This window comes from Ovis aries, chromosome 10 (assembly GCF_016772045.2).
Source record: "Ovis aries strain OAR_USU_Benz2616 breed Rambouillet chromosome 10, ARS-UI_Ramb_v3.0, whole genome shotgun sequence".
Lineage (NCBI taxonomy): Eukaryota > Metazoa > Chordata > Mammalia > Artiodactyla > Bovidae > Ovis > Ovis aries.
This window is the reverse complement of record NC_056063.1, coordinates 72663295-72680834: the sequence shown is the minus strand read 5'-3', so window position 1 is coordinate 72680834 and position 17540 is coordinate 72663295. Positions and strand designations below refer to the sequence as shown.

Genomic DNA, 17540 nt, shown 5'->3' with positions numbered 1-17540 from the left:
CAAGTGGTTGAACCAGGTTAAAATTGAGCTAACTTGACTTCACAGCCCCTACTCTACACATGACCCTAATTGCATTTACAAGCTGGGCATCAGCATGATTTTCAGGAATATTCAGGGGCTAATGTATTTTCCACAGATTTTCTCCAATTTCTGCTGAGGACTTTTTTCCTAATCCAAGGTCTCCTTCCATTACTCTCCAAAATGACTATCCTTAACTGCAACCACCTCGACCATCTGGCTTTATCCAGGAATAATTCAGCGTCTACATCATTGGTACTTTTCTTCTCCACCCATCCCACATCAGAGTTCCCATGCTCTTGGTTTCGGCACATTCTTTTCCTAAAGTGAGAATGAACGATGAGGCTAACCTTCCCAAGAGGCAAGACCATCTGTCTGTACCCAAATGAATTTCTGATCTGTGGCATATTAAGGGGAGAGACCTCCTAGAATGTTCTAATAAGCCCTGGGCTGAATACTTACTTTGACGACTCTTCTGGCAAATAAGAGGAATTGACATCTTGCTAATTATGAAAGGCAACTATTAACAGTTCAAATTTGCATGACACAAAATAAGAGAGGCAGGACGCCAAATGGTTGATAATCCCAACTTTCAAAGAACCAAAGTCTTGTCAAGTTATGCTGACACTTTTTTAAAGTAATCTAGAACATAAGAGTATATGTTTAGCTAACATTGAACTTCTATAGGTCAGTCTCTGTGCTGGGAACTTTACATATGTTTTACTGAATAACTGCATTTGCTAGAGGAAGATACAAACAAATAACACTCTCTAGGTTAACAAGTATTTGGTACATTTCCCAACACATATTTAAATGCTTAGCTATAATTAAAACGAAGTTCTATTAGCCAATTAAAATCAACAGGAATTTATCCATAATATCCATAATTTAACAAATTCGAAAATAAGATAATTGATTAATACAAAGTATTAATTTGGGTTCCCCATTTACTTGTTTTCATACTAAACCTATTCCTTGGCCCAAAAATTTATTTCATGACTCTTAAAATCACATTAGGATTTGCCAGTCTCAATTAAACCTGTTTAATTCATTATCAAGCATAAATAACTTTCAAATGGCATAAGCTTCTGATTGTCCTTAGTCAAAATGAGATGTTAATAATTAGCTTTGGGGAATAATACTATAACAGTCTAAGATTAGGCAAATCCACGTCGCTAGTGGCTAAATTTACTTAGCTTCCAATTATTACACAAACATTTATATTTCTCTGAATTCAACCCTTTCAAAAATCCCAAGGTAACCAGCAAGGAAAATACAGAAGAATAAACCATATCTTAGCATTTACCATTTCCCGTTCTAGCTTCACAACTCAAAAAAAGAAACAAACTGAAAGAGTTTAATTCAACTTCCTTCTGATTTATAGCAAATATCAGAGGTTTGAACCAGAAGCCATACTTTAAGAGACCCTGTAATGAGTATATAAATGGATATGGCATACAGACAGAACAATCTCTTATCTCCTTGGTTTTATACTGCACACAAACCTGATGGTGAAAATTAACCTTCTTTGCAGTTCAACATTTCTAATTAGAAGAGACATCAAAAAGATTATCCCTTAGAAAGCAGTATGGGCCATAATATTCTAGATAGCCTTTGAAACAGAGCTCCGCTGCTTCCCGTGTATTTTAGGAAGGAAGGAAGGAAGGAACGTTGCTCAGTCGTGTCCGACTCTTTGCGACCCCATGGACTGTAGCCTACCAGGCTCCTCTGTCCATGAGATTTTCCAGGCAATAGTATTGGAGTGGATTGCCATTTCCTTCTCCAGTGGATCTTCCTGACCCAGGGATCGAACCCCGGTCTCCCGCATTGTAGACAGACACTTAGAGCAATAACCAGATGATCTTTCAAAGCCAGTTATGGCTTTATGTGCCAACTTATGTTACATTTTCTCATCTTACCTTTTCATACTTATTATGAAAAAGCAGACATCCTCGTACACAGGACCTATTTATTGCTTTTGTCCCTGAATATGTAAAATAGTCTATACCATCAAATCATGCTTTACTAAAAGTCTCCTTGGTAGAAATGTTTACAAATCTTCAAGAACTGACTAGTTCATTAAGAATCCTTTTGTGCCTCTGTGTGTGTGATGGGGGCTGTTTTGTTTTCTCTGTACTAGGCAAGAAAGGAGAGGCAAAAGATGCTCTGAGCTCAGCTTAGAACACAGAACCTTCAAATAAAAGGCCACCCAGGCTAAGCCGTTCCCTAGGAAGAAATTCCTTTCCAACATCAGTGGTTAATTAGCTAAAATGTTCACTGCTGGGGAGCACACCACTTCACAAAAGAGTTCCTTCTCTTGTAGACAGTTACATGTTTTATGAAGTTCTTTCTGACTCTGAGTTGAAATCCTTGTCCTCTTACTTCTCTCTTCCTTATCCTAATCTCATCCTTTGGTAAAACACAGAACAAATCTCCTACACCTTCCATATATTCCTTCTTTAAGTATTTGAAAGCAATCCTTATGTCTCTCCTATTTTTCCCACCTCCATATTAAATATTACCAGCTCCTTCAATTATTCCTCCTATGACATGGTTTCCAGATGCTGCAAATAAACTGGAAATGTAGCATGACTCAAAATTTTTCTTAAAAAAATTTTAAAAGTGATCTGAAGGTTATTTCTCGTTTATTTACAAGCATAACTGACACAATTACGACTATCCAGAACCCAATGATCTTCCCAGAAGCTGTATTTATGCTAGCTCCCCTTCTTGTGATACACACACAAACACACACACACACCCCGTCACCACCACCACCACCACCACCACCACCACCACCACCACCACCATTCATGTGACATAGAATGGGTCAGAGAACCTCATCTCCCTGGCCACACTGATTGGCTGAAAGAATAGTCATAAGTTTCAAGCTGGACTAATCAGAGTAATTCCCCAAGGTTTCCAATTGGAACTCAGAGAAGACTTGCTTTCCTCTTAGCCCTAGATGTATTAGATTCAACAGCCATTTACTCATTTCGTGGAATAAGCCATTTTGATATAATGAGTCCAATATGAAAAGGGGTGTGGAAAAGGGTCCAATATGAAAGACAGGATTGTTCTGTCTTTCCTGCGTTCTGGTTATTAAGCCAGATTTTCCCCTTTGTCCAAACTGAGTTTGAGTCAAGTGTGTATCATCTGCAACACAGAGGGTCCTATTGAAGACAACATTCATTACCTTGCAAGCAGTCTAACAGAACCAACAGAATGTGGTCATCCCACCCTACAAAAGGGATGGATGGAATCTCCTTCCATCATAATTTTAAGAATGAGAGCAATACTCACTTACTGAAGAAGATCAAGGTCTATCTTGCCTAAACACCTAAGTTCATAGGGCTGACACTATTTGATCAAACTATATTCTGAGACCTATCACAGGGCCTGGCACATAGTAGGTGCCTAAGACACCCTCCACTATACTTGTTAAAGTGAACAGAAGAAACGGTGGGCAAAACATTGAATATAAATGATCAAAATGAAGACATGAGTTCCCTGTGGAAACCTTAGATGTATTTCACATCTCCTTAGTATTAGATAACCCACTGGCCACACAAATTATGGAACCAGATTATCTCTTCAGTCTTTTTTAGCCATAAAATATTAGGAGCCTACCCATACTCCACCAAAGGTGATGAAGAGTCTTCTAAAGACTTAGGCAGGCAGACAAAAATGGGAAACATACTGAGATAATGAAGGAAGCATAAAGATGAGAAACAATAACCTACTAAAGAAATAATAGAGAAAAGAAAGAAAAAGAAAGGGAAGAAATGATCACTAATATGATAAAAGAGGTCATTTAGACAAGCCATCTTCCTATTACCTTCCTGTCTTATTCTAAGCGATTTCTATGGTCAGAAATGCCCTCTGCATTGGACCCAAACTGCCAGCCCCAGAGCCTTGCTCCGTTCTGGCCCCTTAAAGCACACAGGATGGCTCCTTCCACTCTTCCAAGAATCTCCTTCCAGAGCTGGCTCCCTGCTTCAGCCTTTGGTCCCAGCTGCCCCCAGCTCCTTGTTCACCATTCCAGTTTGTCTCTGTCACCCACAGAATCCACTCAGTTACATGGTGTGCCTTCCCATCCCCAAAGCTTCCCTGGTGGCTCAGAGGTTAAAGTGTCTGGCTGCAATGTAGGAGACCTGGGTTCGATTCCTGGGTCTAGAAGATCCCCTGGAGAAGGAAATGGCAACCCACTCCAGTATTCTTGCCTGGAGAATCCCATAGACGGAGGAGCCTGGTGGGCTACAGTCCACAGGTTGCAAAGAGTCAGACACAACTGAGGGACTTTCACTCACTCTTCACTCACTCTGCAATGACTGATGCCCAAATGTTTATAATTTTCAATTTATTGATCAGTGTCTTGAACTTAGGATTTTGTCTCCACACAAATAATCATAAAATGGCATCTCTATAAATTAAGGTGGTCCATTTGCATCAGGCTGCTTGAGGAAATGACCTCACATGCTTTTGTGGAAGACAGCCTTGATTAGGGCAAATACTGCTATTAAAATTAGCAACTAATATCTAAATATTACTATATATCTCCATACCAAGTATTGGGTGCTATGTATGAGCATATTAAACTATGCACAGATATTATGACAACACTATGTGAAGCCTTTTACACGCATTTGCTCTTTTAGTTCTCATAAGACCTCAAGAGGTTAAGTACCAATTATTATCGACATATAAGATGAAGAATCTGAGGCTCAGAAAGAGCAACTTACTAATTTACACAGCTAATAAGCATAACAGCCACATGACCTGACTCCAGAATCCTCACTCTTACAGGTATTCCACAACCCACAAGGACGTTGATCCCTGTGAGCAATGGAGAAGGGGTACAGCGGAGGAACCCAAAGCAAAGAGACTAGGGCACTGAAGTCAACATGATCTACTTCTTGATTTTGCTCAGAGCCAGCCCTATTTGAAGTAGAACCTTGTTCCCATTATGTAGCAATAGATTATCTGCCATTTTGCATTGTGGAAATGTACCCTCCATTATCCGGGCTAATCTAGTTGACTGTAGAACGCTGTACACAGATACTCTAATGACAGACAACTAATTCGATCTTCTGTGTGAAGAAGATGCAGCTGAACATCTCTTCAACTTTTTCCCTATCGCTTTTGATGCAGGGTCCTTTACATGCATCACAGCTATTCCTCCGTACAGCATCCAGAGGAGAAAAGTAATTGAGAACATCAGGAAAAGGGAGAGGGAGGGGGTGAGGATGAAGAGGAAGAAGGATTATAAATGTGGTGCCCCCTTTTAAAAAAAAACATTATTAGACATTTTTTTAACAAGCAAACCAGTGCAGGTTTATCTGAAAACTTCTGATTCTGAGAGAGAAGAATCTATCATTAAACAAAGACAAGCATTTGACTGTGCAATAGAAACCCTATGTTAAAATAGCCAAGGTGGCATTCTCCTCCATTACCCAGCAGAAAGACAGTATTTCCTCTACCATCTGAGCCACCAGGGAAGCCCATGAAACAGTGAGTATTTCCTGTAGAAGAAGTAAGACCTCGCTGCTGTAACCTGTGCAGGATCTGCAGTAGCAGCAGCATGTTATCACTAAGCAAAAATCCAAGTATTCTTAAATTTCATAATCTCGAACTGCTCCAAAAGCTTCATCTATTCACTAAAGGTTTTAGGAACATTGATAGAAAATAATGCCTGTCTCTACTGAAGAATCACTAGCTAGGTCTATGTGATAATTAGTCTCTAGTTTAAGTGAAATGGAAGCTGGGATTCACACTAGTAAACTCTCTGGGGTCATTCAGGAGTTATTACATAAAGGTATAAATACAAAAAGTATAATTTGTGATGAAATGCAGCAGAGACTGTCTCTCACTGAAATAATAGCCTCCTTTGGTAGGAAGTTTGGCAGTCATTATCAATTGAAAAACTGTTGCAAGCTAAAATACAGCGGCAGGATCTAAAACACTACACAATTAGAAATCTTGAAAAGTTAAAGGTCCTTAAAATATGCTAAGGAAGGAGACTTGTGCTTTCATTCCAAGTCCAACCAGTTTCTTATTCTAAGCAATTTCCATTAAACAGGCAAAAGAGCAGGGAGGAGAGAAAGTATTTGAAAAACTGCCAGGGTAAAAAATCCCATAATGAAATTTTGCTCATTCTTGGAGAAATGAAGTAGAATTAGATGCTTCAGTGGTAGTGAATTCCAGAATCTGGGTAGCTTCCAGTAAATGAAGCTTTTCCATAATGTCAGAGGCAAAAGCTATCTGATATCAACATATTGAGGTTGAGTTTTTAAACTCCTATTTCCTTACACCAAACTGTTTGAAACCTTTGAGATAAAAACCTCAATAAACCAGTGTTCCAAGCTTTTAATATTTTAGTCCCTTGAGCAAGCATGTCAGATTAATCTTCAAATTGCAATGGGCAGAAAGAACATTAAACTGAAATTCTCAAGCCCAGTGCCTCTCTGCAAGGATGTTAATAAGGTAAGCAGTTTCATTGGCTATTAAGATTTCAAACTTTCCTAATTCTCAGCGGCCTTACCATTTTAAAGTGGGTGGGGACAGAGGTGGGAGAGGAGGCTAGGGATTTGTTTCTGACATCTTTGTACGCACGTAGCATTGAGCACACTGCTAGGCACACAGGAAGGCTTTAACAAATGCTTTCAGAATGAGTTGATGGATTGGTCTGGGGCGGGGGGGGGGGGGGGGGGGGGGGAGAGTGGAAATATTGCTGAGAACAGGAGGAGTCCAAATACTGGCGCTGCTCAGCAACAAAGCCCATCTCCAGAATTAGGGTTATGGAGGTGGAGCAGAAATTCTAACGGGTGTCTTCAAGGCGGCAGCAAGACCCTTGAGAACAGCCACCAAGGAGCCACTTACAGAGGGATGAGACTCGTCTCCGGCTTTGCCCTGCCTGGAAAACTCCTACCCTGTCTCTATGTCCAGCTTCCTCTGCCTTTCACCGGGTTTGAGTTTCCACTCGCAGAACTTAGGTTCAAGATCCGACCTCGCTGGTCTAACCCAGGCCTCCTGGCCATTCCAGGGGTTCAACGCGCAGAGAGAGGTCACACCGTGCTAGGCATAAGAAAGGTCTCTCTCTCTTTCTCTCACACACACTCACTCACTCACACACACACACACACACACACACCGACGACGACAGCTCTCGACTCTTTTGGGGCGGGGGAGAGAGCGAGGGGGGCTAGGGGAGGAGCGAGTTCAACACCAGGACACTTTCCAAAGGCTTCTTCTCCCTCTCCCAAAACCTCTCCCCGCATCGCGGGACGATACTGGGGAACCACCCGCCCCGCGCCGCCGAGGGAGCGCGGGGTCGCCCGGGGCTGGGGGGTGGTCGGGACTGGGGTGGCAGCGGCGGGGTAGGCTGGAGGGGGAAGGAAGGTGGCCGGAAGCGAGACGACGCGGCGGGGGGACAGTACCTGGTGTGGCTGTGGTTGCGGGGACAGTCTTTCTTCTCCATGATGGCCGGCACACAGTTGGTGAGCTCCGTCCAGTCGGCGTGCAGCCCGCAGCTCCAGCCGGTGGAGAAGCGGGAGAAGAGCCACGTCTCCTTCTTGCCGGGCCGGTGGCAGGTGCACTTCTTCTGGCCGGCTTTGCAGCTGCACGGCTGCTCCAGCCGGATGTTCTTCACCAGGTGCCGGCCGAACGTGGTGCCCCCGGTCTTCTGGATGTGCAGGAAGACGATCACGTCGCGCCCCTTGATGTTGAAATCCACGAAGCGGGTCAGGTCCTTCGGGGTGAAGTTGAAGCGCGGCACGAACCGGGGCAAGGAGCCGTTCTCGGGGGCCTCGGGATCCGGTTCCTCTTCCTCCTCCTCCGCCTCCTCCTCCTCGTCCTCGGGGTCCCCCGGCTCCTCGTCCTCGTCCTCTGGCGCCGCGGCCCCCCGAGACCCCTCGGGCTGCCCCCGGGGTGGCGGGGGCAGCTGGGGCCGCCGCTCCCAGTCCTCGGGCGGCGCCTGTGCCCGGCGGGCGGGACTCGGGGCGGCCGGCTGGCCCGCTTCTCCGGCGCGGGGCTGCTCCCCGAAGTTGGCGCAGGAGCTGGAGCAGGAGGGGGACACGTACTGGTACATGATGACCACGAAGAGGAGAGTGAGCACCGGCGTCAGCAGCCACTTGTTGAACCTTTCATCCATGGTCCCGCTCTCAGGCCGGCAGGCTACGCGGCGACAGCGGCAGAGACGCGGACGCGCGGCAGCTCGGAAGTTTCGGGGACTCCGGGGCGCGGCTCCGAGCCCGCCGCTCCTCCATGCCCCTGACGCCGGGGCGAGCTGCTGGCTGGCAGCCCCGCGGCACTCCGGCGCTCCGGGGCTGGCAGAGCCGGGCCTGTGGATCGAGCGGGGAGACGGGCGCCGGCGCGCGGCTGCGGCGGCGGCGTGGGGCGCCCTGCTCTCCCGGGGGCGCCCGGCTCTCGGCGGCGCCCGGCTCCCGGCTCCCCGCCCCGGGCGCGGCGCGCGCTCTCAGGCGGCGCAGGGCATCCCGCCGCCGGCGCTCAGGCGCTGGGGAGCGCGGCTCGGGTCGCGGACCTGCCCCAGGCAGCCGGGCAGCTGCGGCCGCGAGCGCGGGGACTGCATGGGGCTCTCGAGGGCGCCGGCCAAGGGCGAAGGCGCGGCGCGGCCCCGCCGACCCGGCCGCCCGCGGGCCCCGCGAGCCGCACGCGCTCCAGGCGCCTTTGCCCTCGGATCACCAGGTGCGGGAGCCACCAGGTGCGCCCGCCGCAAGTTTGCAGAGGAGCCCCCCGCAGCGGCTGCGGGCGAGGCGCCGGTACGGAGCCGCCTCCCCCGGGCGAGGCGCACTGCTGCTCCGGGTCGGTCCGCCCAGGCGCGGGCACGCAGACACACTCGCACACACTGGCTGGCACCGCCACAACCCGCCAGCCGGTGTGACAGGAGCCCTGCTACCCGCAGCAAAAAAAAAAAAAAAAATCCTGCCCTAGGTACGGAGCATGCGCCAAAGCCTTCCCCAGCCCCCGAGGAGTTTCCAGGGGAGGAGTCCGTGGCTCCGCGGGGCTCCGAGCAGGCAACTGGGGGTGGGAATCCCTTCAGCCTTAAGCGTGGAGAGATTCGGAAGAAAGGCAAAGGCGGAGCGAGGAGAGGATGCTAGCAGGTCGTCGCTGGCGCTGATCCGAGACCTCCAAATCCGCAGCTTTCTCCCTCTGAGAGTGGACAGAAATCTGGCCAGGCGATTTGCACGGATAACACGTGCCCACTGCTGGGCAGACCAACCTAGGCAGGACTTCGCACAAGTTGGCTGGTCCCTTGCTGGCAGGGAATATTGGCTCAGGACTGCTTTCCATCTCTACACAAGACGTTCTAACTGGTGCTCAAGTTTTATTCTGGTCCTTCCACAAGTACAGACTCGGTGTGTTCAATTCTACAACTTTATTCAACCAGCATCTATTCATCGATTATCCATTAGGCGCCTACTGTGAATCTGGCTCTGTGTTCACGGCACACTTCAATGCTTCCAGTACCAGACAGTCCAGCCCACAACCAGAGAGGAGTTTAGGGGTCCCCTCCTAAAGTTCCCACTAAATTTCCTTCTAAAATTCCGACTACCACACACCGAGCTTCCAGATGTGCAAGTTTCTCCCCTCCCCCCACCCCAATATGGAAAATAAGATCTCCACCTGTATTTCACAAGCTAAAAAGCTCTTGATTAGGTGCAGATTTTAACTTTCTTTGTCAAACATCTTTATTTTGCATTTATCTGAGAAGCAATTCTTTGTTTAATAACAGTTTCTCTCTTTCAGATAACGAATGGAGTAAAAAAAAAAATTTGAAATAACTGCCCCTCCCCAATTCCTGGATTTGCTCTTTGCCAAGTTGAGAGTGGGTGGCAGTGTGCTTAAGGTGGACACAGTGCAGCTTGAATCTGTGGCTCAGGCGGGCATGTCCCTCCTGGGTACCCTGCCAGTCCTAGTCTCCCAGCCCCAACATCCCAGTCTTCATAGCAATCAGCGTTCCCTCCTGGCCTCTTCATGGATCTATCCCTTATTTGTCTCTTCCTGAGACACTGTGCTGATTTCTTTCATTTGTCAGACTGTCCCCATCACAGCTATTAGTTAAGATCCAGATCTCTTTCAGGGTTGCTAACACTTGCCTAAAAAAAGGCCATTTATATTGTTCTAGGCAGGTTGGACTCTTCTAATGAACTTCCCTTTGCTACTTCCTTTCCTATTTTCAACTCTATTAAACCAACCATAGTGTCCTTCCTGACACTGTATGAGACTACATGAGTCACAAAGGTGTTGGGTAAGATGAATCAGTTTCTTTAAAGCTTACTTGATCCCATTTCTTTTTCTCACACTTAAAGTTTAAAATCCTATTAATGGCATCACACTACTCTCCAAAGCCAGGAACTGTGATAGAACAAATCCCAATGAAACCCAACAATTATTTCCTGAAGGCATCTAGTTAATGGTGTTACTTATGTTTAAAATATGCCTTTGCATTAGCAAAGTAAAAACCTGTTACACTTTGTTGTATTACTTTATTTGAGAAGTTTCTTGTTTTCTATAAAATCACTTCATATCACATGGATAAATATAATTTCATTAGCTACCTAAATGGAAACCTGAGTACTGGTGGCAATTTCTATAGTGGAAAGCACTTTCCTAGCCATACCTTTTTTGCTCCTTGGAACAACACTTGTAAGGAGATAAGAGAAGTACAGCTCTCCCTCTTTATAGTTGGGGGGGAAAGGGTTGGTATTAAGATCCCTCCCCTAAATCCTGGGATGCTCAAGTCCCTTATATAAAATGGTGCTGCTGTTGTTCAGTCACTCAGTCGTGTCCAATTCTTTGCAACCTCATGAACTACAGCAAGCCAGGTTTCCCTGTCCTTTACTGTCTCCTGGAGTTTGCTCAGATTCATGTCTGTTGAGTCAGTGATGCTATCTAACCATTTCATCCTCTGTCACCCCCTTCTCCTCCTGCCCTCAAATCTTTCCCAACATCAGAGTCTTTTCCAGTGAGTCTACTCTTCCCATCAGGTGGCCAAAGTATTGGAGCTTCAGCTTCAATATCAGTCCTTCCAGGAAGTATTCAGGGTTGATTTCCTTTAGGATTGACTGGTTTGATCTCCTTGCAGTCCAAGGGACTCTCAAGAGTCTTCTCCAGCACCACAATTCAAAAGCATCAATTCTTTGGCACTCAGTCTTCTTTATAGTCCAACTCTCACATCCATACATGACTACTGGAAAAACCATAGCTTTGACTATACAGACCTTTGTCAGCAAAGTGATGTCTCTGCTTGTTAAAGCGCTGTCTAGGTTTGTCATAGCTTTTCTTCCAAGGAGCAAGCATCTTTTAATTTCATGGCTGCAGTTACCATCTGCAGTGGTTTTGGAGCCCAAGAAAATAAAATCTGTCCCCATTTCCACTGTTTCTTTTTGCCACAAAGTAGTTATATCAAAGTAGTTATATATAACCTACACACATCTTCCCATATACCTTTAAATCACTCTGCTGCTGCTAAGTCGTTTCAGTCGTGTTCGACTCTGTGCAACCCCATAGATGGCAGCCCGCTAGGCTCCCCTGTCCCTGGAATTCTCCAGGCAAGAACACTGGAGTGGGGTGCCATTGCCTTCTCCGTTAAATCACTCTAGATTACTTATAATACCTAATACAATGTCAATGCTATGTAAATAGTTGTTGACACAGAAAATTCAAGCTTTGCTTTTTGGAACTATTTGGACTTTTTTTCAAATATTTTCAGTCCTTAGTTGGTTGAATTTGTGGATGAGGAACCTGAAATACAGAAGGCCAACTGAATAATATGCCATTTCAGAGATGAGGAAACTTAACCAAGGAAAACTAGGTGAAAACAGAACCAGAATTAGAAACCACTATCATCCCTGAAATGCATTCAAATCACCATTTAAGAAATCCAATGAACATCAACAACAGAGCCCATAATTTCCGTTCTCCTCTCTTGAGATGCTTTGAGTCAAGAGGCAGGAAGAGACAACAGAGCTGCAATAGAACAATTAAATTATTTTTCTCTCTCCCTCTGGCTTTGTAGGCAAAGCTGAACAATCTCTACATCTTGCCTTGTTGTGGAACCTAGTCTGTGACTTTCCAGATAAACAAGGGAATGACAATGACAATCTTAACATGATTATGCCATTGTTAAGTTACCTAGGAGAATTTCAGAAGACATTACAGCAAACAGATATAACAGCTATGTTGCTAACAAAATGTATGTTTCTATAAATAAGTGCCCTTTTAACCTTTTTCAAAGAACATTATCCCAGAAGATCTGTTTCTGTTTTCAGTAAAATAACTAATGGAGTGCCATCATTTCCTTCAGGTAGACCCAAGAAAAACAATCCATAGCATCAAGCAATTATACCGATAATTCAGGCATAGACCCAAGTATTCATTTTTAATGATAGGTAACTTTAGTTGTGTAAACAGTCTGTCTCAGGTGTGTTCTTTCTATTATAATTGTGGAACTTGGTGTGAACCTAATCAAAGCTCTTAAATCACGAGCAATAAACAGGCTTCCTTATCTACGTGGGCAGACCTCACATTCAGGCAAAAATGAATAGAAACTTTCTAAAATTGAATGCTCTCCAGGTAAAAGGGAAAACATGTTTGCATTCAGCCTACTATAGTTACTCCATGATGACACCAGCTGGCAATTGTTTTTGGCTAACAGATTGCAGCTACTATGATTCCTACATAAATTATTAAAATAATAAAAATAATGTTTTCAAAAAGCTTTCTTCCACTTTCTCTGCCAGTCTAGCAATGAGCTTGACACTATCTGTGAAGCAATTTGTTCACCTAATTTTAAGCCTATTAATAAACTTTAACTACAGTTATTTTCTTGCCTGATGTCTTCTCTACCTTAACGTTGGTACTCTTCCTCCCGGTTCTTCTCAAATATTCTCAAACACGTTAACAACACTGCACTCCCGTAGGATTCAAACTTTTGATTAGAACAGTCCCCATTTAATCAAGTTCAATTGGGAGATAAAATTGCATCTCAACTTCTCCCTTTTCCCTTTGGTGCCAGAAACTGCCTTTGAGAATGTTGAAGAAACCCTGGAGAGATTAACAATCTAAACAATCACAGAGAATGGTTTCAGATCCCCTACATTTGCACACAGGAGTATATGGATATGAATGCCCTTCAATACAGATGAAAAACAAACTAGATTGTATAAGTCATTGGCATCATAAATCTCTCCTTCAAAAATACAAAGTACTCTTATACACTGAAATAACACTTTTTTTTTTCATTTTTGTAAACAAACCCAAGAAAAAAAAGAAAGAAAGAAAGCCCCCTGGGGTAAGCAGTTTTGCAAATAACCAGCAAAGCAGTAGCTTTCTTTTTCCAAAGGAACTTAAGCAGAAGAGTTTGTATAGATAGGGGAAATTGCAAGAAAAATGGTGATGTTTACTGAATGTATTCCAGTTCACTACATGATTGTAACTCTGGGGCAACCACAACCCAACATACTGTTTCCCATAAAGTTCTATGTATGTGAACAGTTCATTTCCTCCTTTATTGTATGGCACTCTTCATCCACCACTGATAGGTGCCTGAAAGTGATGAATAGAGGTTATTTACCTGTATGCACAATGTATCCATTAACTCAGTATTACATAAGCAGATGCAATACCATTTTCATAGAACATATTCACATTCCTTTAACAAAAACTTGTTAAGCACTTAGTATACACCAGGTGCTCTTCTGAGTGCTTTGTATATCCCATTAAAAAGACCAATAAGGACCCAGCCTTCATGCAGCTTTCATTCCAACAAGGAAAAAATAAATGATGAAAAAGGAAACAGGAATCATCCATTTATCCCAAGGTTACTTACTGAGCCCCTACTGTGTTACCAGGTACTTCCAGGTACTTGGGAAAATTTAGTGAACACCAGAAATGACAATTTTTGTCCTCAAGAGTTCAAATGCAAACAGGGTAAAATAGTTGGACTTTGTGGGCTATTGTAAGACATTTAGTGCAAAAGAAATAGGGAGCCAACGGGGGGAGGGAGGTTGAACAGTTTATGAAGTGTCATTTTAACTGTTTGGTTGAGAATAGACTGTAGGAGGACCAACATAGAAGCGGGAAAAGCAGTGAAGTGGTACAGTAAGTCCCCTACATCCAAATAAGTCCCATTCTGAGAGTGCTTTCATAAGTTCAACTTGTTAATAAGTCCAACAAAGTTAGCCTAGGTACCCAACTAACACAGTTGGCTATATTGTACTGTACTGTAATAGCTTTATAATACTTTTCACATAAATAATACATAAAAAACAAACAAAAATTTAAGAACAATTTTAATCTTACAGTACATTACCTTGAAAAGTACAGTAGTACAGTACAGCAGCTGGCATACAGGGCCTGGCATCAAGGACAGGCAAGAAGAGTTTCGGACTAGAAGAGGAAAGGGAGGCGGAGTGGAAGAACTAAAAGATCATCAGCAGTAGAAGATGAAGGGCAAGCTGCAATTTTACTCATGCCTGACATTGATGGAATCCTTGCTCACATCTTTGTAAGTCTGCAAAGATGTGAGCTTTGCATGTAGGGGACTTACTGTATTCCGTAACCAAGAGAGATGATATGGCTTAGACCAAGTCAGGAGACAAAGGAGACATTGGGAAATGGTCAATTGCCCCTATTTTCAGGACAGAACCATCAGTGCTTCCTGTTGGATTGAATGTGGGGTATTGGAGGAAAGGGGAGCCAAGGATGATGTCAAGGTCTGGAGCCCTCGAAATGGGAAAGATGGAGTCACCATCACTTGGGATGTCCGCTGAGACATACCATTGCAAGTGCTATCAGGGTAAATAAGGAGGGTGACGTGACACTGCATGGATGGCAGGGATGGAGAGGAGGAGGCAGTCGTTCCCACTGGGCAGGCAAACAAGACTGTTTTCATTCAGAATTCAAGAGGATGAGCCCTGGATGATTACAAGGAATCAGCCATGCCAAGCATTCTAGAGAAGAGCTGTCTGCACAGAACAACAAATGCAGAAGTCTGGAGCAGGAAAGAAACTGGCAGGCTCAAGGGAGAAATGCAACATCAGGGAAGGAAAGCTATGACAAACCTCAGTTCAGTTCAGTTCAGTCCCTCAGTCGTGTCCGACTCTTTGCGACCCCATGAATCGCAGCACGCCAGGCCTCCCTGTCCATCACCATCTCCCGGAGTTCACTCAGACTCATGTCCATCGAGTCCGTGATGCCATCCAGCCATCTCATCCTCGGTCATCCCCTTCTCCTCCTGCCCCTAATCCCTCCCAGCATCAGAGTCTTTTCCAATGAGTCAACTCTCCGCATAAGGTGGCCAAAGTACTGGAGCTTCAGCTTTAGCATCATTCCTTCCAAAGAAATCCCAGGGTTGATCTCCTTCAGAATGGACTGGTTGGATCTCCTTGCAGTCCAAGGGACTCTCAAGAGTATTCTCCAACACCACAGTTCAAAACCATCAATTCTTCAGCGCTCAGCCTTCTTCACAGTCCAACTCTCACATCCATACATGACCACAGGAAAAACCATAGCCTTGACTAGATGGACCTTAGTCGGCAAAGTAATGTCTCTACTTTTGAATATGCTATCTGGGTTGGTCATAACTTTTCTTCCAAGGAGTAAGCATCTTTTACTTTCATGGCTACAGTCACCATCTGCAGTGATTCTGGAGCCCAGAAAAATAAAATCTGACACTGTTTCCACTGTTTCCCCATCTATTTCCCATCAAGTGATGGGACCGGATGCCATGATCTTCGTTTTCTGAATGTTGAGCTTTAGGCCAACTTTTTTGCTTTCCTCTTTCACTTTCATCAAGAAGCTTTTTAGCTCCTCTTCACTTTCTGCCATAAGGGTGGTGTCATCTGCATATCTGAGGTTATTGATATTTCTCCCGGAAATCTTGGTTCCAACTTGTGTCTCTTCCAACCCAGCGTTTCTCATGATGTACTCTGCATAGAAGTTAAATAAGCAGGGTGACAATATACAGCCTTGACGTACTCCTTTCCTGTTTGGAACCAGTCTGTTGTTCCATGTTCAGTTCTAACTGTTGCTTCCTGACCTGCATACAGATTTCTCAAGAGGCAGGTCAGGTGGTTTGGTATTCCCATCTCTTTCAGAATTTTCCACAGTTTATTGTGATTCATACAGTCAAAGGCTTTGGCATAGTCAATAAAGCAGAAATAGATGTTTTTCTGGAACTCTTTTGCTTTTTCCATGATCCAGCAGATGTTGGCAATTTGATCTCTGGTTCCTCTGCCTTTTCTAAAACCAGCTTGAACGTCAGGGAGTTCAAGGACAAACCTAGACAGCATATTAAAAAGCAGAGACACCACTTTGCCAAAAAAAGTTCTGTGTAGTCAAATCCATGGTTTTTCCAGTAGTCATGTACAGATATGAGAAAAGACCCTGATGTTGGGAAAGATTGAAGGCAAAGGGGAAGTGGGCAGCAGAGGATGAGATCATTAGATAGCATCGCTGACTCAATGGATGTGAATCTGAGCAAACTCCGAGAGACAGTGAAGGACAAAGGAGCTTGGCATGTGCAGTCCATAGGGTCACAAAGAGCTGGGCTCGACTTGGCATCTGAATAACAACACAAGAGACAGCGGTTGGGAAATATCATTCAGAGCCAGGATAATGGTGCAAAGGAGCCATCGGGGAAACTTCGAAGTAAGAGAATGATGTGACTGATGGATATTAAAGGCTCACTCAGTTCTATGAAGAACAGATTATGATTAGGAAGGAGAAAGCCAGAAAACCAGCTAAGAGGTGAGTACAGTTTCCCAAGCAAGAGAAGATGGGAACTTGGAAGACAAAGAACAGTGGAGGAAATAACTTATAGTCATGAGTCTGCAATCTGTGTGAAAAGAAGTCATTTTTTTCATTTTTGAATAACAGAAAGAAATTTTGCCTTCAGGATTCCATTTCCTGAGAAAGAGGAAAATGAAAGCATTCAACTTAACTCAGTCTCTTCTCAGTTACCCTCTGTCTCTTTAAAGTAAACTATGAAGCTGGTGCTTCTCCCCTTCTCTTTCTCTTTGTCTTCCTCTAGGCTGATCTGAGCTAAGGGAGTTTATGGAGCATCTTTGCATAGCCTGAAAGAGATACAGTCTGCGGGGAGTGTCCTGTTCCCACATCCTTTCCCCCCACAGTGTACAGTTTGTCTCACCTGGACTCAAGTGGATGTCTTGATTTCTGCTGGGTCTTCTGCTGCCTTTTTATGACCTCAGTTGTCCTGTCCACATGATCTACATCGTATTCAACCATACTGTGGGGCCCTTTCTGTCTGCTGGACTCTTTGGCTTTTCCTTTGGCCTCTTCTCAAGGGCACACTTCCATCTACATCAGTGGTTTTTAACCCCACCAGACAAAGCACTCGTTTTTATTGAACCAATGTTTCAAAATAATCCCTTTAATAATCTGATTTTTAAATATCATAGATAATAGAATCTGCGTACATACTTGCACCTGCCCTGGAGGCTCAGACGGTAAGAATCTGCCTGCAGTGTGGGAGATGTGTG

General features: G+C 44.5%; 1 protein-coding gene across 1 annotated transcript in view; it reads right to left on the bottom strand.

The window, feature by feature from the left end:
* Positions 1-8340, bottom strand: part of HS6ST3 (heparan sulfate 6-O-sulfotransferase 3) — a 733136-nt gene extending 724796 nt beyond the window's left edge. The window contains exon 1 of the mRNA XM_004023507.6: positions 7455-8340. Coding sequence (XP_004023556.4) covers positions 7455-8167 — 713 coding nt within the window. The 5' untranslated portion in view covers positions 8168-8340. The remainder of the gene's footprint in view (positions 1-7454) is intronic.
* Positions 8341-17540: the final 9200 nt, after the last annotated feature.